General features: G+C 45.9%; 2 protein-coding genes across 3 annotated transcripts; both read right to left on the bottom strand.

Moving 5' to 3' along the window:
* Positions 1–115: 115 nt before the first annotated feature.
* On the bottom strand, positions 116–12597 carry LOC118081010 (16 kDa beta-galactoside-binding lectin-like). Of its 2 annotated transcripts, none has more exons than XM_060270817.1 (4): positions 12477–12597; positions 4084–4163; positions 2603–2774; positions 116–323 (listed from the first exon to the last, which is right to left on the bottom strand). In XM_060270817.1, exons 1-4 carry the CDS (start codon positions 12588–12590, stop codon positions 177–179), a joined length of 513 nt encoding a protein of 170 aa, XP_060126800.1. In that variant the 5' UTR covers positions 12591–12597; the 3' UTR covers positions 116–176. The 2 variants fall into 2 exon arrangements, with proteins under 2 accessions (XP_060126800.1, XP_060126801.1); XM_060270818.1 differs by lacking the exon at positions 12477–12597 and adding an exon at positions 9528–10131.
* A 76-nt stretch (positions 12598–12673) lies between these two features.
* LOC132591636 (16 kDa beta-galactoside-binding lectin-like) lies at positions 12674–15724 on the bottom strand. Its single transcript, XM_060270993.1, has 2 exons — positions 15488–15724; positions 12674–12850 (listed from the first exon to the last, which is right to left on the bottom strand). Exons 1-2 carry the CDS (start codon positions 15722–15724, stop codon positions 12674–12676), a joined length of 414 nt encoding a protein of 137 aa, XP_060126976.1.
* Positions 15725–24041: the final 8317 nt, after the last annotated feature.

Below are 24041 nucleotides of genomic sequence, written 5' to 3'. Positions count from 1 at the left end.
TTAAAAGCTTCCCTAGACGATTGGCTGCAGGAACATCTGTTTGCCTCCCAGAGTGGAGCGGTATTTGTATGTCAATAGGAATCCCCAAGAAAATGGCAAGGCAGACAAGGTCAAGCAACACATTTTATTTACTGTTTTTCCTTCTATAGACATACAAAATGAGACACGGCTGAACTTCAGTCAAACTTGACACTTCTGATCGCAATGTCTCCCTCCACGGAGAATATTTTTGCAGAATTCACCCCAAGCCGATTAGGGAACTTGACTTCCTGGTCTCCATTGATCTTTACAGTCACTTCCTCTTCATCAAAGGACAAACAGATCTGGGAAGAAGAGGAGTCAAGAGTTAGGGTTGTGGGTTGTTCCTTGGAAAGAGGCAATTAGATGCTTCCAAGAGATTTATGGCCCAAACAGGAGTGGATTAATGCAGGGAGGGAGGGAGGGAGGGAAAGAAAAAGAAAGAAAGAAACTACTACCACCCTTGCATTACACTTCCTGACCAATTTTGTTTGGGGGGTTCTTTTAGGGCAGTCCAACCTGAAACTATGACCCTCATCATTTGGCTGTAGAAGTTAAGGTTGGGGAGAGAAATTCACAGTTGTAGCCAATGCTAGTTCTACTTAGGGTAGGCCCCCTGAATTAATAGGCATGGAAAAATTGAGTTCATTCATTTCAATGGGTCTACTGTAAACAGAACATGGATGCAACCCTCTTTTAAAAAACATTTTAATGAAAAAACCTGATGCCTTTCACATGAAAACACAGCTGTCCTTTCTCTCCCTCTAGTGGTGCAGCAATAAAATTGCTAACACATTTGCAAGGCTAAGCAGGCTTTGGTACAATTTCAAACATAGCTGCCAAGTCTCCCGTTTCCCCCGGGAAAACCCATTTTTTACTTACCTTTTCCCGGTGGTCCCCCGTATCACTTTGTCTCCCGTTTTTCTCAATTATTTTCTCCTGCAGGCGGCCATTTTTTTTCTTTCCGATTTGCCCTTCTATGGGCACCAAACATGGCCGCAGCCAGCTTCAAAAGTCGCATCTACACATGTCCGGAAGTGCATAGACATGACTGGCGGCGGCCATTTTGGTGCCCATAGATGGGTGGAGCGACACGAAGTCGCGTCGACACACTTCCTGACACGTGTACAAGCGACTTTCGAAGCCGGTGACGGCCATTTTGGGTGCCCATAGAAGGGCAAAGCAACACTGAAAGTTACGCCGACACAACTTCCGGTGTCAAATGGCTGCCGGTCCCGGATTCTGCAGTCCGGAACTTGGAATGTAAGATTTCAAATTGGATGGGAAACCATGTGTTAAGATGCCTGCATTGCAGGGGGTGTCTGGAGGCAGTTGGAGGATGGATGGCGGCTAACAGATTGAGGTTGAATCCTGACAAGACAGAAGTATTGTTTGTGGGGAACAGGAGGCAGGCTGGTGTAACTGTGCCCCTGAAGGACCAGGTGCGCAGCCTGGGAGTCATTTTGGACTCGTAGCTGTCCATGGAGGCGCAGGTCCTGAAAGACCTACATTGGTTCCCAGTACATTTCCGAGCACAGTTCAAAGTGTTGGTGCTGACCTTTAAAGCCCTAAATGGCCTCGGCCCAGTATACCTGAAGGAGCGTCTCCACCTCCATCGTTCTGCCCGGACACTGAGGTCCAGCTTCGAGGGCCTTCTGGCGGTTCCCCCCCCCCTGCAAGAAGCAAAGTTACAGGGAACCAGGCAGAGGGCCTTCTCGGCAGTGGCGCTTGCCCTGTGGAACATCCTCCCATCAGATGTCAAAGAAATTAACAACTATTTGATGTTTAGAAGACATCTGAAGGCAGCCCTGTTTAGGGAAGTTTTTAATGACTGGTGTTTTAATGTATTTTTAATATTTTGTTGGAAGCCACCCAAAGTGGCTGGAGAAACCCAGCCAGATGGGCGGGGTATAAATAAATTATTATTATAAGAAATTATGTGCCGAAATTAAGAGAGAGATTCACCAGAAATTATCATACTTCACTTCAGAACACCCTCAAAAAGGCAGAAGCAGCACAAGAGAATTATTTCATGACATTCCTATCTGGTTAGCAGCCCCTCTGAGGATGCTATAGCCCAGGGGAAAGAGCAAGCACATCACATGCAGAAGACCCTGGGTTCAGTTTTTCAGCATTTCCAGGTAGCCTCTCCCTGAAACCCAGGAGAGTCACTGCCTGTCAGTGACGGCAGTGCTGAGAGAGATGGACCAAAGATTCAACTTACAGTGGTGCCTCGACTTACGAATTTAATCCGTTCCGAAGGCACCTTCGTAAGTCAAAAAATTCGTAAGTCGAAAAACGCCATTGGAAACGCGATTTCTCATAGGAATGCAACCCTATCTAAAAATTCGTAAGTCGAAAAATCCCTATCTAAAACCGCCGCGGTTTTTTTCCGGATGCTGAGACATTCGTAAGCGCGCGGCCATTACCCCCATTCGTAAGTCAAAAATTCGGTTGTCGATTCGTTCGTAAGTCGAGGTACCACTGTATTTACAAGTTCCCAGTGCCCAAGGAGCCCCCAAATCTAGGAATGACAACTGCCTCTCCTTGAAGTTATGGTGGTGCGGAGACTATTCCTACTCACCTTGGTGTCTTCTCCCTGCTGGAAGGGGAAGACCGACTCCCGCAGCTCCGAGTCCCACTGCCCATTCGTCTTTGAGTTGCACACAATGGTGTTGACATCTCCATGACAATCAAAGCGAGGATTGAAGTGGAGGATCATGTCTGAATCATCGTGGCCCAAGTTGAGGGCAAAGCTGGAAAGAGGGGAGCACCACATGAGACAAACACTCACAAGGTGGATTAGCAGGAGCTGGCGGAGACAAAGACTAACCAGTTCTATTGGTATAGTGATATTGGAAGTAGGATACTGCTGCCAATTGACAAAAACCTAGTCTGGGCTTGTGGCTTGGCAAAAGTCTTTCTGCCTTTGCAAAGCCCTGTTGGCAGTGGTGTAGCATGGGGACAGTTACCCGGGGCGCAGATTTCAACACCCGGTGCTACCTCAATACAGTTGTGTGCTTCTGTCGCTGGGCTCCATTGAAAACAACTTCTCCATGTGAAGCAGGAAGTCACCTCTCCAGACAAAGGAAGAGCTCTTCTTATCTCTGCAGCTGCGATCTCCCGGGTGATGCGGATGCCGTTAAGAGTTGAACGTGCATGCGTACTACATCCATTTACCTCCCTCTCACCCCCTCCATGTGGCCCCGGGCACTGCCAACCCACGCTAAGCCACTGCCTGCTGCTGAAGGTATTTGACTGTATCTTTCAAGTCTATTAACAAACTGGTGGCGGTTGTGGTGACCATGGAACCGTTTAACTTGCTTGTACTAAGAGGTGTCGGAAAAATGATTAATGGGAAGGTATGTAACCTCCCCACAAGGCTATGCTCTGCCTCCACCGTCAGAGCAAATGCTCAATAAAGAGAAGGCATTGAATAGCTCCACGTAAGCTTTGAAAATCAGGATGAACACATAATGAACAGTTCACCTGGAGGAGCCCATAAATGCACACAAAAATAGCATCTAATAATTCTTAAGGAAAGTTAAGCTAAGCATCCTTTAGTAGTGAGCAGCATCAATGGCTGGTCAGATTACCAATTTAACAAATATGGTTGTACTGCGTCTCTTACCTTATTACAATTGGTTGCTCCAACCGCATGGCTCTCATAAACCATGATTGAGTTCCTACACCAATAATTTAGGCCCTTTCACCATTTTGTAACCAAGCTAAGTTTTGCTGCCTGTGCAACTTTTCTGAAGCACATGAATCTGACCTTTGGAGAGTTTGTAAGTAAACCATTTATAACATACCAAATGTGTGGTCTTTTTTATGCTGGGGAAAGAAACATTGGAAGGAATTTTTTTAAGGGGGCATTTTGGAGAGGCATTTTTAAAATGCAGACTGTGTTTCCACGCTCTGCTTTGCTGCATATTTTGTGACTTTGAATCTCTGCTGGAGTTCCTTGACCAAAGAGTACTTCCCCCTTGGCATTCAGGAATTCTCCTTTCTATAGGTTTTCTTGCACCAACAAAAATAGGCCAGTCCACCTTTAACAACACAAACCTCTTGGCCTCTGGTGGCACTTTCCCCTTCACTTTGATGCATTCACCAGACTTGATTGACAAGTGGGAAAAAACCATTTGCTGGAGGAAAGGCAGAAACAAAGAGCATTAGAATGCACACAGGTAACTTCTCTGCTATCTTTCCTCTGGAAAGAGGAAGCATTTCCATTCCAGTTTCTCTTGGAAGAAACTTCCTGCGAATGTTTGCAGTTCCCAGAAATGGCCCAAATCAATGAAAGATTGTCCCTACCCCCACCCCCTGTGTCTTGGCCTGTCTATTATAGAACACACAAGCCCTTAAACATGCCCACAGTTTATTGGGTTCCAGAATTAGATACCTACCTATTCCGAAGGAAGGAGACATGTAACAGGCTGCTTTCTGTGAGCAAGTGGGGGCAGTGGCCATTATTTCCATTGATGGAGGGGACATGCCCGTACATGTTCTGGTCCCATCTGTTTCTGGTCTTTCGGATGTGGCAGCCATTTTGCATTATGCTATGCCGCACCACCACTGCCATCTTGTATTGCGCCACAATTCCACAGGCACCATTTTGCTTTATCCCAACCCCACCACAACAGCCATGTTATGACTGGTGCCCACACTCCCAAAAAGGTTAGGAACCCCCTGAAATAAACAAATTAGGGTATTGCTTATCTATATATATATATAAATGTAAAAATCGTGAAAGTGTGGGCTCCACTTTTCTCCGTAACTGCTTGACCGATCGTCCTGAAATTTTGACACAATGATCCAGCCCACTCCCCAAGTGTTCCTAGAAAAAAAATCCCTCAGAACTCACACCTGCGCAGGTACAGACCTCTTTTTCAACAAAGTAAAACAGCGCCCTGAAGTGCATTTCTTCCCACAGTACACCTCCTCCCTTCCTGTGAAATCTACACCAAACCCACAAACCCCGCCTCCACCACGAGATCCACCACTCACATACATACATCCGGCAGAGGTATTGAAGACCTCAGCAGAACTGAAAACAGGCCTTTTACAGCAACAAGGCCCAACATTGCCAAGTGGAGGTAGGGGCCTGCCTGGGGGGGGGATGGGGGCCCGAATACAGGGCAGGGATAGGTAATGGGTCACAACAGGTTGGGGGTAGACACAGGGATGAAACCTGCCCTCTCCACAGTATCTCACCTTGGCTCAGGGGGACTCTGAGGCTCAGAGGGATCTGAAGGGGGGCTATTACCCTCCATCTCGCAGACTAATGCACAGCAACGCGTGCAGGGCCAGCTAGTATATAATAAATGTTCATAAATGTACCAAGCAAACACATACAGGAAAACAGTCCTGAAACCATTTTGACTCTACTTGGCTGACTGGGCATTTCTCTGGAAGGAGGGAGGAAATGGAAAAACCTCCCCATTCTCTTTGTGCTCACAGATCCTGCCTTAAGGGCACATTTAAGGTGTGAATGGGGTGAGCCTGGGACCTGGATTCCAGGAATTGAGTAGTTAACAAAGGGTGGCGAGGCCCCAGGAAATCCAGCATTAACAGGTAAACTGCCAGGCAGGAGATAAACAAGGTTCTGTACTCAGATTTCTGCTGTAGACCACCCTTTTCTGTGATGCAGGTATGATGTGTCTGGGGTGGTGGTCTTGGGCTACACCCCTTCTGTGATGAATGTATGGCGCTTCTGGGGGTGGCCTTAGACTGGAGGGTGGGCAATTATAAATGTCTATATAAGGGCAGGCACGCTTTTGTTCTGGGTCCTTCTTTTTTCTCCTGTGTGAGAGAGAACACCCTGTTGCAACAGTCAATAAAGATCTGGCTTACTAGCTGCTTTGCTTCTCAATATTCTCTGGTTGGCCCGTTATTTCCTCCTACCAATGGAGAACCTCCAAAGGACTCAAGGCTTAGCTGCCAAGTATCCCGTTTTTCGAGGGAAACCCCCGGATTTTAATTGGTTTCCCCGTTCTCCCGAATGGAGAAAAATCCCGGAAATCCCCCGGATTTCCTACCTGCCAAGGAGCCTTCATTTTGGGTGCCGCTCTTCCCATGTGTGGGCACCGGAAATCGGGCAGAGCGCATAGCTGCCAAGTCTCCCGTATTCCCCGGGAAACCCCCGTTTTCCCAGCCATTTCCTGCTGGCAGCCCAGATTTTTAAAAAACCCGTAAATCCCCCGGATTCTTACCCGCCCAGGGAGGCTCCTTCTGCGCATGTCTGGAATCTCTGGACATGCGCAGGAGCGATTTCTGGTGCTGCAGCCATTTTGGAAATGGGCAGAGCATGAGTAGAAGCGACTTCCGGTGCTGCTCTGCCCAGTTCAAAAATGGCCGCAGTGCGACTTCCAGCGCTGTGGCCATTTTGGAAATGGGCAGAGCATGCGTAGAAGCAACTTCCAGTGTCGCTCTGCCCAGTTCCAAAATGGCCGCAGCGTGACTTCCGGTTCCACGCAGCTGCCGATCCCGGATTTTTCAATCTGGAAGTTGGCACCTATGCAGAGCGGCACTGGAAGTCACTTCTACACCACTTGGTGGTGGATGCATGGCGGTGGCCATCTTGGTGGGGGCCGCATGACGGCGGCCGTCACCAAGATGACCGCTGCTGTGTGGCCACCAAGATGGCCATCGAGCATGCGTAGAAGCGACTTCCGGTGCCGCTCCACCCGATTTCCGGTGCCCACACATGGGAAGAGCGGCCCCGGAAGTTGCTTCTACACAACTTTCGGTGCCGCACCGCTGCTGATCCCACATTTTTCAACGGGAGCCTTGGCAGGTATGCTACAAGGGCTCTTGTATACTCCTTAAGGAAATAAGGGCAGATTTTGTTTATTACACCCCCTCTTCCCAGAAAACCGGGGAACTGTAATTCTGCAAGCATGGAAGGGGAAGGGAGAAGGAACCAGAGATCCACACCTGCATTATACATTTAAAACACTCATACCACGTTAAAACAGCTATGTTCCCAAAGATTCCCAAAGAGGGTGCCAAGAGTTGTTAAAAATCTTAAACCACAGTTCTCAATATTCTTTGGGGGAAACCAAGTATACGAGTGATTTAAATCTATGGTCTGGACATGATCACAGACAAAGTGTTACACAGCTGTTATTGCTGGTTTCCAGGTGAATGCTCCCACATGCAGAGCAGGGACACAGGGCAAGAAATGACAAGCCTTCCCCGTTTCCTAGCAATTATAGGAATCCAGCTGGAAGAGAGGCATTTTCAGGACAGCTCACCTGCGGCGTCCAGCTCTTGCTGGACTCCAGCTCCCATCAGACCCCAGCAAAATGGTCAATGGCCAGAGAGGATGGGAGTGGGAGTCCCCAACAGCTGGAGGGCACTATGTTGGTTGCAGATGTGGTTCACGTCAGACAAGGGAGTCACACAAATAGTTCATTACTTCAGAATAAAATTATGATGTGGAGCGAGGCACAGAAAACCATTAACAAATGTGTTTGTACAGGGGAGAAAATTCGGCTATTTCGATTCTGTTTCACAAGAAGTCATCTGCAGCTCTCTCCACGTAGTTAATGAGTAAATGAGCAAGGCGAGTTGTTTGCGTTTCTCTGACTTAATCCAACAGGAATGCTCTTTTTTTGGTTAAGAAAATCAAGGGTGTCTTTTTCCAGGAATGTCCGTTATCATTAGGAGCTATAGCTAAGCGTTTGCCTTTCCGTTTTGCTCACAATGCCTCTGTCCTCCTCAAGGTTGGCATCCTCCTACCCACAAGTCTCCCACGTAGTATCATGGCTTGCAGAGCAAGAGAGAACGTTTACAACCCCTAATAAGCCCAGCGGCATCATCAGGGAAAACCTTCGGGCAGAGATTCAGGGCCACACTCTGTGGAATATGCCGGAAGGCCCCAAACACAGCAGAGCTGCTTTGGTACATTTTGAAGTGAATTTAAGTAATAGGCGTTATCTAAACAAGAGAACAATAAGAAAACGAAGTCCAGAGAGCTTTAAGCAATTTAAGATCTAGCTGTACCACTGAATAATTTCTAATGGTATGCCTGGTCACACGCAGAGCACAATACAGTGGTACCTCGGGTTACGAACGCGATCCGTTCCGGGTGGCAGTTCGTAACCCGAAAAGTTCGTAACCCGAAACCGCCATTTTGTGCATGTGCAAAGTGCTATTTTCGCGCTTTGCGCATGTGCAAATGTGTGTGGCGCTTCTGCGCATGGGGCGAAAATACTTCCGGGTTTGTGCAGTTCGTAACCCGAGTTCGTAACCCGAGGTGTTCGCAACACAAGGTACGACTGTACAGTGGTACCTCTACTTACGAATAACTACTTACGAATGTTTCTACTTACGAACGGAGCTCCGTCTGCCATCTTGGATGCGGTTTAGATAGGGTTGCTTCGACTTACGAATTTTTTCTCCCAATGCATTCCTATGGGATTCGACTTACAAATGTGCGTTCAGAACGCATTAAATTCGTAAGTAGAGGTACCACTGTAATTAAATTTGTTTATTACCAACCGTTATATCAGCAAATAACTACTCTGAAGGCATGAGTAACTGCTGTAGCCTTGACTCCTTCTGATCATAATCAACTCATGGATAAACATAGATTTGCAGAGTTGGAAGGGACCGTGAGGGTCATCTAGTCCAACCCCCTGCAATGAGAGATTCTTTCACCCAATGTGGGGCTCGAAACAACAACCCTGAGATTAAGAGTCTCATGCTCTGCCGAGCAAAAACAGGAATGACCATGAGAGATAATATTTTGTTGCCCAAAGCAAATTACACACACACACGGCCACCTCCAACAATTTACAGGAACCTTTCCTTTTTCTAGAAGTAAGGAGATACAGGAAGTTAGATGCTGAGAATTTGCTACCCTTTCACAAAACCCAGCATCACCAGCATCAGCTGCCCGAGGCTGGAATGTCACTTTGCCTAAACGGTAGCGCCAGGGCAGTGCTTTGAGCTCAAAGCACTATGCAATACTAGCCTTCATTCAGAAGGGACTGCTGCAGCTATGAACATTTCATCCACCTTGACCCATACAACAAGGAACTAGGAAACTACAATCACTGCCTGCAATTCTAACCCCACTTACACCCAGGAGTACGCAGAAGTACAATAGGACTTGCAACCTCGTAGACCCAGACAGAATTGGACTGCTAGTTCCTTTTCCATTCTGTCCAGCAGCGGAGCTTGGGGGGAGAACTCTTTTAAGGCGGTTTCGCTAGAGCATCTTTCAAGAATCCTTAGATATGCGCATGCCACAATGAGCCAGAGAAACCTATTATTGACCTAGAGCCGCCAACCTCCGTTCCCCAACTCATTAAGGCTGCAATCTCTCAGCTCCACTTAGAAATAAGCCTCCATCAATTCTACCGGGCTGACTTCCAAATAGACATACTTAAGAAGATTAAACAGTAAGCTAAAATGCTTACCAGCTGACCCTATCTAACATTAAAGAACAAACTAAACTCCCCTATGCCTCAGTCGGTGTCCACTCTCTCCGTACAACTTACAGTCTCCATTGTGAATGTTTGATGACTCAGCTGCAGGCAAACACAAAAGCAAGCAAGTCTTCCTTCTTCTGCCTGAGCTTTAAATAGTGGCCAAGAGGAGGTGTGGCCTTCTTCCTGCCAATCAGGAGCAAGCCTGTAAGGACCAATCAATCAGAGAGGAAGAGACTGGCCAATGGAAATTGGAGTCTCTCCAATTATTAACCAAATTGCTAAGTGACGTGACTTGTGTCTCTCTCGGTCCATTTGATGCCCTTTGCATTCCTGACTCCATGTGAGGAACCCATAATTTTAGTCAAGTCCCAGCATCATGAACATAGAGCAAGTGTTGAACTACAATTCCCATCATCCCTGGCTGTTGGCCATGCTGATGGAAGAATAGGGCATCACCACCCACAAAATGTCAGAGCAATGTTTTTGATCCTGTCACTGATTAACAGAACAAGCCCAGGCATCTACTCAGATGTTAAGTCCCACTGAATCCTGGTAAATTTCGCCCAGTAAAATAAGTATATGGAACGCAGGTGGCACTGTGGGTTAAACCACTGAGCCTAGGGCTTGCCGATCAGAAGGTCGGTGGTTCGAATCTCCGCGACGGGGTGAGCTCCCATTGTCAGTCCCTGCTCCTGCCAACCTAGCAGTTCGAAAGCACGTCAAAGTGCAAGTAGATAAATAGGTACCGCTCCGGCGGGAATGTAAAATGGGATTTCTGTGCGCTGTTCTGGTTCTCCAGAAGCGGCTTAGTCATGCTGGCCACATGACTCGGAAGCTGTACGCCGCCTCCCTCGGCCAATAAAGCGAGATGAGCGCCGCAACCCCAGAGTCGTCTGCAACTGGACCTAATGGTCAGGGGTCCCTTTACCGTTTACTAAATATGTACAGTGGTACCTCGGGTTACAAACGCTTCAGGTTATAAACTCCGCTAAGCCAGAAATAGTACCTCAGGTTAACTTTGCTTCAGGATGAGAACAGAAATCTTGCTCCGGCAGCGCAGCAGCAGCAGGAGGCCCATTAGCTAAAGTGGTGCTTCAGGTTAAGAACGGACCTCCAGAACGAATTAAGTTCTTAACCAGAGGTACCACTGTATTTAGGATTGCTCCGGGCAGCTGCTAGTGGAATCTCTCAGAGCTGCAATTCTCAGTATGATTTAACAGTCAATCCCTCTTTTCAGGGAAATCTGGGAATCGTTGCTCTGTGAGGGGAATGGGGTCTGCATGCAATGCTGGTTACCCTTAACAAACTACAGTTCTCAGGATCCTTTGGGGCAGCGATCCTCAACCTTGGCCTCCAGATGTTTTTGGCCTACAACTCCCATGATCCCTAGCTAGCAGGACCAGTGGTCAGGGATGGTGGTCCAAACATCTGGAGGCCCAAGGTTGAGGACCACTGCTTTGGGGGAAGCCATGGAAGTTACTACTATCAAAAACCTTTATTAGGCATTTTACAAATAGAATTGCAAGAAAAAGAATCACATACAAAAGTATTTAAAAGGCATACAAAGAGGCAACAATAAACAGCATATACTAATTGTGTGTGTGTGTGTGTGTGTGTGTGTGTGTGTGTATGTATGTGTGTATATATATATATATATATATATATATATATATATATATATATATATATCTCCAAGCCATGGAAGTTTAAAGAGGTATTAGGTAAAGGGACCCCTGACCATTAGGTCCAGTCGTGACCGACTCTGGGGTTGCACGCTCATCTCGCATTATTGGCCGAGGGAGCCGGCGTATAGCTTCCAGGTCATGTGGCCAGCATATATATAAAATCCAAGCCATGGAAGTTTAAAGAGGTATTATACAGCTTTAAATGTGTAGTGCATTGTTGTAGTTCTTGTTGGAATTTGGCAAATATATTGCAGATGCAACTTACACCTGTAGTAACCAAATGTGGAGAAGCACCAGGAAGGAAGCAAAGTCCAAAAGGAAGCAAGCTACTTTAGCAGCAGAGCAATTCTTACAACTTTATTTGGGGCTGAAATCAAACCTTCAGACAAATAAACCTTGTTTCAATCTGTAAGACTTTAAGCCATATATCTCCCCCCCTCTCTCTGAATTCCCCATGCATGGCTGGAAAGTAAAAGTGTGATTGACCTTACAGATGCCAGTAAAAACATGGGCAAAATTACCGTGTAATTTATCCAAACAAAATATTTTGTTGGAGATTTTTCTTCTTCTTTGGGTGTAGAAATGGTCCCTTGGTTACAGGGACTCTCTCAACACCACCACCATCAAAGTAAAGTCCCATAATTCTTTTGGGGAAAGCCACAACAGCTAAACACCGATTACCGCACAGCATTTTTTAAAAAGGCGCTAAAAATGATGATGATGATTAAGAATCTCTTGTGTCGATTCCTCCTTGGTGAAGTCACACTGTCAAAGCCTGAGGGTGACTCCCGGGGATGATTAGCTCAGACACAGTTGGGAGATGTTAACAGCCAAATTACTCCCAACTGCATCTGTGTCGGTGCTAATAAGATGTTTTAAATGAAGACCTGCCCACTTAAAGGGCCCCCTCTGTGCTCCCACAGCTTCTATTTGCATTGAAGCTGATTCAACAGAGACGATGGGCAGGTGTTTCTCTTGTCGCTTTCCAAAACACCTTCCTCCATCCCCGGGGGCATAATCTTAGCTGCTGTCATTGTAAGAACTGGCCGGCCTGTTATCATCTTGCACCTTGAACTCCAGAATTGTACATGTACCAAAAGTTATTAATGAGGCCTCTAGAGGCACGTTGCAGGAGCCACAATGCCAATATGACACACGACATAGCAACAGACTACACTGGTGTCTGCCTGTTGGGTGAAAAGGGGGACATGGGTTGCCCAGAGAAGGGACAAAGAAAGCTGCCTTCTACCAAGTCAGGCCATTGGTATTGTCAGTATTGTCTACAGTGACTGGCAGCAGCTCTCCAGGGGTGTCAGGCAGGGGATATTCCCACCTTTAAGGGACGCGGGTGGCGCTGTGGTCTAAACCACTCAGCCTCTTGGGCTTGCCGATCAGAAGGTTGGCGGTTCAAAGCCCCGCGATGGGGTGAGCTAATTGGTGAAGTCATTTGGAGGACACGGTTCCTGATTTCGCATTCAAACAACAGAAACTACGGGAGAAGGGACTTTATTTGCATATTCTTTCCACCAGTTAGTTCAGAGCTGCAAAGGGAGCATAAAAGTTCAGAAACTTGACGGATTTGATCTTGAAGTCTCCAGCCACCGAGAAGAAATGTACAGAATCCAACCCAAGCTGGTTGGGGAACTTGATCACCTTGTTTCCTGGCATCGTCACCGTCGCTGCCTTGGCATCAAAGGAGATGGAGATCTAGCGAGGAGAAACCAATGACTTAGCCAACCTGTTGCTCAAAAGAAGTTGTTGGAATGCAACAAGTGTCGGCCAGGCTGTTTGCTGGAGTTGATGGGAGTTGTAGTTCTAGATAGACCTTTGGTGCAATGAGATCCATTCTTTCTTCTCCAGCCAGAAGGCAAGCAGGTGGGAGATGACTGAGGGCAGAAGGAAACTAGTGGAGCAAATGGCCCCAAATTGCAGCAGAGGCACTTTGGACCAGGGGCGTCGCAATAGGGGGGCGGGGCACCCTGGGCTCCGCTCTGGGGGGGCAGCACTGCTGCGGGGGGCAGCGCGGTGCCCCCTCGCTACTGTGGCGCCGGCGCAACTGCCATCGCGGAGGCCCTGATGTTTCTGGCCTCGCCCCTCGCTTCTTCCTTGTGGGGCAGAGGCAAGGGGCGGGCCAGAGAGCAGCGTCAGCGGCCGCTGCTGATGCCCCTCGCCGCTCCACCTCCGCCTGAGTAGGAAGAAGACAAAGCGCGCGGCAAGCCGATCCATAACGCGCTTTGTCTTCTTCCTACTTAGGCGGAGGTGGAGTGGTGAGGGGCATCAGTGGAGACGCCCCTCGCCACTCTGCCTGATTAGGAAGAAGCACACATCACGCTACGGAGCAGGTTGCCGGCGGCGGTGATCCAGCGCCCGGATCCGGGGATCTGGGTGCTGCGTCGTGACGCGTGCGTCGTGACAGACGCCACGCCCCCGGCAGGATGCCTTCTGGTTTGCCACCCCGGGCAGCCAGAAGGCTAGCGACGCTGCTGTTTGGACAGTGCTGCATGATGCCCACTCTGGGATTACCAACAGGGCAGCAGACGTGGCGCCGGTGTGCAAATATCTGCCCAGCACCCCCAAATTACCATAGATGGGGGGGGAAGCTGTGCACTGCCAGCCATGGGGAGGGCTGTGCAAACTCTCTGCCATGCCACTGTGGGAGAGCAGCCCCCGCAGAGGTTTGGGAGGGAAGCTGCGCGCCGGCCAGCCATATAGTTGGAGGGGCACAGCTTCTATCCTAAGCCTCTGCAGGGATCGCTCTCCTCCCGCGGAGGCTTGGGAGGCAAGCTGCACGCCCGCCAGCCATGTGGTTGACAGGACACAGCTGGCGGGCATGCAGGGAAAGGGGAGGCCGTTGGCAAAGCCGCGCAGCTCCCCCACTCGCTGGGCACCCCTGAGACCGGCGCCCTGGCGCAACGAACCACTAAGCCCTATAGGAAAGACGGCTCTGATTACCAGGAATAGGGCATTCAGTGTGGCAGCGCCAGGACTGTGGCACTTGCTGCCAAGCAACCACCACCTACTAAAAACTTATTTATTCACTCATCCTTTCCCCGTTATGCAACTTACTATTTATGTGTTGTAAACTGTTTTCATATTTTATTATCTTAATATCACATTCGTGTGTTCGCCGCTTAGGTATTTTATTATTAAGCGGCGTACAAACTTATATAAATACATTAAAAGAGTTTGGAGGGAGCCTGCTTTACAACATTATCGCCCCACATTATCCAACTAACCTTATGAGGAACACAGGAAATGGCCTTAAAGCGAGTTAAGACCATTGATCGATCATCAAGCTCAGTATTGTCTAAAGCACTGGTTCCGCAAAACCCACTCAGGAGGTCCACGGCACATACTGTATATTCCTGCGTATAAGACTACTTTTTAGCCCAGGAAAATCTTCTCAAAAGTCGGGGGTTGTCTTATATGCCAGGTTGTATTTCTTATATGGCGAGTATATCCCAAACTCTATATTTTAACTGGAAAAGTCTTATACGCCCAGTCATACCGAAAGGCAAACCAGTCTTTATGGTCTTTGAGGCTATGTAGCGGTAAGCAAAGTGGCAGCAGGTCGAACGAAGTGTCAATAATATGTATTGGCTTAGTCAATACATGCTCAAATTAAGAAAACCCTGAATATAAGAAATTGAATATGTAAATGTATCAAAGCCGCATGAGAGAACCTTTTGAAATAAGAACTTGAGCATTGTGGCCTAAGCCAAGATAAGTGCTTTCATACGAATTTGAATGTATTAAACATAACAGAAAGCAGAAGGAGAAACTACTGAAGAAGCCCGTCATATGGGCGAAACAGGTGAAAAACGCAGGCAGCCTGTCTATTATTGACACTTCGTTCGACCTGCTGCCACTTTGCTGACCGCTACATAGCCTCAAAGACCATAAAGACTGGTTTGCCTTTCGGTATTTATTTGTATATGCCATTTGCTTGACGTTTGGTTTTGGCTTCTGTGTCAGCATTTGTATATGGTTCTCTTATTGTTTTCTTTTTGTACTAATAATATTTCATTGAAACTTGGTTGAATCTTGTGCCCTTGCGTGCTGCTTGTATTGTATTGGACTTTTGAAGAAATTGGCAGCATTAGCCCATTATTTCAGTTTTTTTTAAGGATCTAATGCAGGCATCCCCAAACTTCGGCCCTCCAGATGTTTTGGACTACAATTCCCATCTTCCCCAACCACTGGTCCTGTTAGCTAGGGATCATGGGAGTTGTAGGCCAAAACATCTGGAGGGCCGCAGTTTGGGGATGCCTGATCTAACCTGTGACCTCTTGCTTGTGAGGCCGATGCTCTACCCCTGAGCTAATGGCGTATCCCCATATTCACCTTGGCTTCTTCTCCCTGTTGGAAAGGGAACAGCGACTCTCGCAGCTCCTGACCCCACACTCCACACGCCTTGTAATTACACACAATGTCACTTGTATCAAAGCGAGGGTTGAAGTGCAGAAGGAGGTTGTCGCGATCCCGGCCCAGGTTGATGGCAAACCTGTCATGGAGACGGAGGAGATAATGGATATGAAACTCACATTTGATAGGAAGCAACAGAACCCCACATGGCTCCATCCCCCTTCAGCCCTTGTATTTTTCTTCTGCTTTATCAATACGAACCTCTTGGCATCTGGAGTCACCCTCCCGGTCACCAGGATGCCATCGTTAGCCTTGATGGTCTTGTCGGTGACAGCCAGCTGCTAAAAAAAGACCAAAGGGCAGCGTTAGACCAGGCGTGGAGAAACTTTGGCCCCCAAATATTTGCTGAACGGCAACCCCCCTTATTACATTTTCATCATGTGATGTCCCATTTTTAGTTGCTACTTTACAGGTGAAACTCGGAAAATTAGAATGTTGTCGAAAAGTGCATTTATTTCTGTAATGCAACTTAAAAGGTGAAACCAATATATGAGATAGATGCATGACATGCAAAGCAAGATATGTCAAGCCTTTATTTGTTGTAATTGCAATTATTTGTCGTTAGGCAGGTCAATTATAAATGGAATGTAATTAATGAAATGTAATAGCAATGTTTATTTTTGTATTATTGTAACTATTTGTTTTATTACTGTGGGATTTCCAAAAGAAAGCATTTGTAAAAATTAAAAGAAAAATTAAAAATAATAAGTTGCATTATTGAAATAAATGCACTTTTCGACGATATTCTAATTTTCCAAGTTTCACCTGTAATTATAAAAAAAAATTCCTTCTCGTTTTTAAGTTTCCATGCCTGGTTTGCAAATTCAGAAGCTCATTGCTTTAGATATTTCAGCTTCTGCTCCAACATAGATAAGATAAGATATCTTTATTGTCATTGGCCCCTTGCGGGAACAACGATAATTGTTGTTGTAATATTGCTTGTACAATTTCACCTTTTTAAAATTTGTCTGTAAGTTCCCTCTCTTTCTGAGCTATTTCCAACGTTGTCTCTTGTCCCCCCCCCCAAACTCCTTCTACTTCTTAAGAAGCGAATTCTGCTGGATGGGAAATCCTCTCACCACTGCTTTTCCAGCATCCCATCTTAATATCTGTTTCTTGGTTTAAGTTCAATTCAAAGTCATCTTTTAATTTTAGGTTTTTTATATTTAAAAAGTAGGTATTCATTAAGTCTCCATCGAAATGATGTCTATCTGTCCTTTCTCCATGTAAAGCATTGTGGTCTGAAAATGTTCTCTAGGTTGAAAAGCTTTTCTACGGAGATCCACATTTGGAACGCTAACTTGGAACTTTAAAATTGGACACTATGGGAGACTTATAACTGGAATAAAAAGGTAAAGGTAAACTAACTCATTAAAAGATTGAAAGACTGCTGTGCCATAAATCCTATCAAGACAAGGAGAGCTGGCATGTGTTGAGAGAGTTGGAACAGAGTCATAGCTACCAAGTCTCCCGTATTCCCCGGGAAACCCCCATTTTTCCAGCCGTTTCCCGCTGGCAGCCCGGATTTTAAAAAAACCCCGTAAATCCCCCGGATTCTTACCGGCCCGGGGAGGCTCCTTCTGCGCATGTCTGGAGTCTCTGGACATGCGCAGAAGCGATTTCTGGCGCTGCAGCCATTTTGGAACTGGGCAGAGCATGCGTAGAAGCGACTTCCGGTGCTGTTCTGCCCCGTTCCAAAATGGCTGCAGTGCGACTTCCGTGCTGCAGCCATTTTGGAACGGGGCAGAGCATGCGTAGAAGCAACTTCCGGTGTCACTCTGCCCAGTTCCAAAATGGCCGCAGCGCGACTTCCGGTTCCACACAGCTGCCGATCCCGGATTTTTCAATCTGGAAGTTGGCACCTATGAACAGAGCCCAGAGCCTGGAAGATAGAATGGTGAAATGAAAGACTGAGATGACTAGGCTAAAAATCAATTAAAGGATATAAACACAGCATAAACTGCCTCCTGCATGCTAAAAGAAAGGTGTATTTGTTGGACACGATAGAGTCATACACCAGGACTGTGAAGACTTAACAATGGGTTAAGATCAGACTTATGAAATTGGGGGGAAACGAGAGAGATGAACGCAGGAACAACTGAAAGAGACTTTCTCCAGACATCCAGAACATGGGAAGTCCCAAAATTCTTGTAATTTGGAATGTATAACTGGCTTTGTTTGTATTATGATGTGGCAAGATTTGATTTGATACAAATTGGATTATTATTAAATTAAAATTAATAAAAATTATTTGCAAAAAAAGAGAGAAAATGTTCTAGGACAGTTGAATGTCCATTTTTGGAATACAGGTAATAATTGCTTTTGATGGACAATTCCCACGATCCCTGCCCACTGGATATGCTCCCTGGGGCTGATGGGAGTTGTAGTTCAGCAACATCTGGGTGGTCAAAGGTTGCTCACACCTTTGACCACAATAGATGGCATTGATAATGAGCAGGGCCACTTCAACGTATCTCCCAAACAGAGGAGAGTTCCTGCCATGGTTATCTGCCACTACTTTCCCCAGAACAATCTACTGTTTATATATATTACTCTCTCTCTCTCTCTCTCTCTCTCTCTCTCTCTCTCTCTCTCTCTCTCTCTCTCTCTCTCTCTCTTTAGGGCAGGTAAAATCAGAACTCGGCCAAAACCAATTTTGCACTGTCAATCAGCTGATCAATGCCGCCAGACAGCTGGCTGGTGCACTTGCAAACCCTGACAGCTGATCATCTGGCATGACACAGATGACTTAATTTCTTTTCTTTCTTTCTTTTAAAAAAAAATGCATTTTCAAAAACAGGAACAGATGTTACTAGCCTAGAGATGAAAAGAAGAAAGAGTCCCTACCAGAGAGGAATGGCAAACTAAGCTGATGGACTACGACAAAATGGCAAAGCTGACCGGAAAGCTCAGGAATCAAGAGGACAAAAACTTTTTTAAAAGAATGGGGGGAATTTATAATTTACTTAGGAGACCACTGTAAACAGATGAAAACATTAGCAGGACTGTAATATATTTATTAGCAGGACTGGCGTGCTATGGTCCATGGGGTCACGAAGAGTTGGACACGACTAAACGACTTAACAACAACAAATATATTATTATTATTTGAATTTAATATCACTTGTAATGTAACAGGTATTATGGATAATATGGATAAATACAAAAAAATAGATCATGAAATAATATGTACCGGTAGTTGAAAATGTTCACATTAGGACCCATGGAAGGGGTGGGGGAAGTGGCGAGATTCAGAGAAATCTTTTTAAATGGATATGGATTTGGTATTGTTATAAACTTTTTTTGTTTGCTTGTAAAATCTAATTAAAAAGGAATTAAAAAACAGGAATAGGGAGCATATTTAACCCCCCTCCCCCTCCCCTCCTCTCCTCTTGTCCCACTTCTCTTTTTAAAAAACAGGTATTTTTTTTTACCAATTACCAATGGTAATTAAATTGCTTAGTCACTTGTTACAAAAGAAAATATCCAAGCAACTTACAACATAAATAAACAAGTAAACAAAAAAACCACAATATAGGCATATTTACACAAACATGCACATTATTAGTGAAATATACAAGCAGCTGCCAGCCCAGTGGAAAACCAGGTCCTGCTCCACTGGCAAGTTGCACAAGGGAGACCGAGTCACCAGCCTGCTCTTTCTCCTACACTTTCTATAAGGACTTGACAAAATTGCAATTTAATCTGCTCCCCTTAAGAGGCGTTACATAATCACACACACCCTGCAAGCACAAACACAGTACAGGAGGCAGCTAGAACTATTCCTATTGCTACACAGAAGGGTCACACTCGGGAGTGACTTACATACTCCATAATTTTCTCAGAGCTGCTCCGAAAAAGACACAGGAGGAATCCACTGAAGGTCTTAAAAGGCTGAACCTTAAAGCGGTGATCAGGAGTCTGTCCTTCCTCCTTCCATCCAATCAGAGGCGCAGGCCTGTAAACACCATGCAGTCAAGAGTAGCAGATTGGAGCCATATCCACCAGGTGAGTTCCTTCCAGACCAATTATTAAGTGTGCCATATATGTGTGTGTGTGTTTTGTTGTTGTTGTTGTTGTTTAGTCCAGGGGTCCCCAAACTAAAACCCGGGGGCCCAATCGCCTTCTAAATCCAGCCCTCGGACGGTCCGGGAACCAGCATGTTTTTACATGAGTAGAATGTGTCCTTTTATTTAAAATGCACCTCTGGGTTATTTGTGGGGCATAGGAATTCGTTCATTTTTTTTCTTTCAAAATATAGTCCGCCCCCCCCCCCCCAAGTCTGAGGGACAGTGGACCAGCCCACTGCTGAAAAAGTTTGCTAACTCCCATAGCTGCCAAGTTATCCCTTTTTTACAGGGATTTTCCCTTATGCTGAATAGGCTTCCTCGTGAGAAAAGCGAAAACTTGGCAGCTATGCTAACTCCTGTCGTTTAGTTGTGTCCGACTCTTCGTGACCCCATGGACCAGAGCACGCCAGGCACTCCTGTCTCCCACTGCCTCCCGCAGTTTGGTCAGAGTCATGTTGGTGGCTTCAAGAACACCGTCCAACCATCTCATCCTCTGTCGTCCCCTTCTCCTTGTGCCCTCCATCTTTCCCAACATCAGGGTCTTTTCCAGGGAGTCTTCTCTTCTCATGAGGTGGCCATAGTACTGGAGCCTCAGCTTCAGGATCTGTCCTTCCAGTGAGTACTCAGGGTTGATTTCCTTCAGAATGGATATATATCATTTGCACAGCTCGCTCAAGGGGAAGAATACTTTAAAATCTGCCCTAATACCCTGAAGACGAGCGAAAGCATTTGTGGGTGGGCTTTTTCCACCCACCTCTTTCTCCAAAGGTTGCAATTCCTACCTCAATCTGTTGTTGTTTAGTCGTTTAGTCGTGTCCGACTCTTCGTGACCCCATGGACCAGAGCACGCCAGGCACTCCTGTCTTGCACTGCCTCCCGCAGTTTGGTCAAACTCATGTTCGTAGCTTCGAGAACACTGTCCAACCATCTTGTCCTCTGTCGTCCCCTTCTCCTAGTGCCCTCAATCTTTCCCAACATCAGGGTCTTTTCCAAGGATTCTTCTCTTCTCATGAGGTGGCCAAAGTATTGGAGCCTCAGCTTCACGATCTGTCCTTCCAGGGAGCACTCAGGGCTGATTTCCTTAAGAATGGATAGGTTTGATCTTCTTGCAGTCCATGGGACTCTCAAGAGTCTCCTCCAGCACCATAATTCAAAAGCATCAATCCTTTGGCGATCAGCCTTCTTTATGGTCCAACTCTCACTTCCATACATCACTACTGGGAAAACCATAGCTTTAACTATACGGACCTTTGTCGGCAAGGTGATGTCTCTGCTTTTTAAGATGCTGTCTAGGTTTGTCATTGCTTTTCTCCCAAGAAGCAGGCGTCTTTTAATTTCGTGACTGCTGTCACCATCTGCAGTGATCAAGGAACCCAAGAAAGTAAAATCTCTCACTGCCTCCATTTCTTCCCCTTCTATTTGCCAGGAGGTGATGGGACCAGTGGCCATGATCTTGGTTTTTTTGATGTTGAGCTTCAGACCATATTTTGCGCTCTCCTCTTTCACCCTCATTAAAAGGTTCTTTAATTCCTCCTCGCTTTCTGCCATCAAGGTTGTGTCATCTGCATATCTGAGGTTGTTGATATTTCTTCCAGCAATCTTAATTCCGGCTTGGGATTCATCTAGTCCAGCCTTTCGCATGATGAATTCTGCATATAAGTTAAATAAGCAGGGAGACAATATACAACCTTGTCGTACTCCTTTCCCAATTTTGAACCAATCAGTTGTTCCATATCCAGTTCTAACTGTAGCTTCTTGTCCCACATAGAGATTTCTCAGGAGACAGATGAGGTGATCAGGCACTCCCATTTCTTTAAGAACTTGCCATAGTTTGCTGTGGTCGACACAGTCAAAGGCTTTTGCATAGTCAATGAAGCAGAAGTAGACGTTTTTCTGGAACTCTCTAGCTTTCTCCATAATCCAGCGCATGTTTGCTATTTGGTCTCTGGTTCCTCTGCCCTTTCGAAATCCAGCTTGCACTTCTGGGAGTTCTCGGTCCACATACTGCCTAAGCCTGCCTTGTAGAATTTTAAGCATAACCTTGCTAGCGTGTGAAATGAGCGCAATTGTGCGGTAGTTGCAGCATTCTTTGGCACTGCCCTTCTTTGGAATTGGGATGTAGACTGATCTTCTCCAATCCTCTGGCCATTGCTGAGTTTTCCAAACTTGCTGGCATATTGGGTGTAGCACCTTAACAGCATCATCTTTTAAAATTTTAAACAGTTCAGCTGGAATATCATCACTTCCACTGGCCTTGTTATTAGCAATGCTTTCTAAGGCCCATTTGACTTCACTCTCCAAGATGTCTGGCTCAAGGTCAGCAACCACACTACCTGAGGTGTACGAGACCTCCATATCTTTCTGGTATAATTCCTCTGTGTATTCTTGCCACCTCTTCTTGATGTCTTCTGCTTCTGTTAGGTCCTTACCACTTTTGTCCTTGATTATGGTAATCTTTGTACGAAATGTTCCTTTCATATCTCCAATTTTCTTGAACAGATCTCTGGTTTTCCCCATTCTATTGTTTTCCTCTATTTCTTTGCATTGCTCATTTAAGAAGACCCTCTTGTCTCTCCTTGCTGTTTTTTGGAAATCTGCATTCAGTTTCCTGTATCTTTCCCTATCTCCCTTGCATTTTGCTTGCCTCCTCTCCTCCGCTATTTGTAAGGCCTCGTTGGACAGCCATTTTGCTTTCTTGCATTTCCTTTTCCTTGGGATGGTTTTCATTGCTGCCTCCTGTATAATGTTACGAGCCTCCATCCATAGTTCTTCAGGCACTCTGTCCACCAAATCTAAATCCTTAAACCTGTTCCTCACTTCCACTGTGTATTCATAAGGGATTTGATTCAGATTGTATCTTACTGGCCCAGTGGTTTTTCCTACTTTCTTCAGTTTAAGCTGGAATTCTGCTATAAGAAGCTGATGATCTGAGTTACAGTCAGCTCCAGGTCTTGTTTTTGCTGACTGTATAGAGCTTCTCCATCTTTGGCTGCAGAGAATATAATCAATCTGATTTCGATGCTGTCCATTTGGTGATATCCATGTGTAGAGTCGTCTCTTGTGTTGTTGGAATAGAGTGTTTGTGATGACCAGCTTGTTCTCTTGACAGAACTCTATTAGCCTTTGCCCTGCTTCATTTTGAACTCCAAGGCCAAACTTGCCAGTTGTTCCTTTTATCTCTTGATTCCCTACTTTAGCATTCCAGTCCCCTGTAATGAGAAGAACATCCTTCTTTGGTGTCATTTCTAGAAGGTGTTGTAGGTCTTCATAGAATTGGTCAATTTCACTTTCTTCAGCACCGGTAGTTGGTGCATAAACTTGGATTACTGTGATGTTAAAAGGTCTGCCTTGGATTCGTATCGAGATCATTCTACTGATCAATCTACTGATCAATCTACTGATCTGATTAAGCATCTCTCTTCTGAGGATTGGTTTGTAGCCAGGCATGGCCAAATTTGGCCCTCTAGCTGTTTTGGGACCACAATTCCCAACATCCCTGACCACTGGTCCTGTTAGCTAGGGATTGTGGGAGTTGTAGTCCCAAAACAGCTAGAGGGCCAAGTTTGGCCATGCCAAGGGCACATGCAGTACTGTAGAGCTTTATCGGCACTCCCAGCACGAAACTGATCTGGTTTACGATCTGACTGCTAATTCCACGTACATGGAGCTTTTGGAGCGAGTAAAACAAAAAAACAAAAAAGCCCCACACAGGTAAATTAAAATATAGTCTTCCTAATAATTATGTACGTGCAGGACATTTTTGTAACCCAACTGGAGATCTTTGCTAAAATAAACTATCAGTTTCATTGGGAAATAATCACAGATGTGATCTGCTAACTGAAGTCTGAAATCAAATGGAGAGTGCTATTGCACTCAAGCCCTTCTCATACACTCATACACTCACACACACACACACACACACATTCTGTTTTACAATTTTGAATAGTCATTAAAATATCAAAAACAAATCCCTTCTCTTTCCATGGTTCATTTTGCATAACATAAATCCCTGCATATTTTATACAAACTAAACCATTGTGTATTCCATTATTACATCCACCAAAACTTATTTACACTTCGCATAGACATCCATGCAAACAGGGTGATGAATTAGATAGATCTTTGGCCCATGGCAGCTAAACAGTTTTTATTGTTCTTCCCCACTTCTGCCCAGTGTATTAACTGGGCTTGAGACAGGATTGATCTGAGCTGCTGGGTAAAGCCTTAATTCTGCAACCACTTATTGACCTTCTGTAACAGGGAGGGGATAACTGTAGCCATTCCAATGTTGCTGGACTCTAACTCCCATCAGCCCCAGCTGACATAGCCAGTGGCCAAGGATGATGGGATATGGTAGCAAGAAAGGGAGGAACCCGCTTATATTTAATTAAGGATGAAAGATC

Source organism: Zootoca vivipara, chromosome 2, assembly GCF_963506605.1.
Source record: "Zootoca vivipara chromosome 2, rZooViv1.1, whole genome shotgun sequence".
In the NCBI taxonomy this organism is placed as follows: Eukaryota; Metazoa; Chordata; class Lepidosauria; order Squamata; family Lacertidae; genus Zootoca; species Zootoca vivipara.
This window is presented reverse-complemented; position numbering and strand designations above follow the sequence as displayed.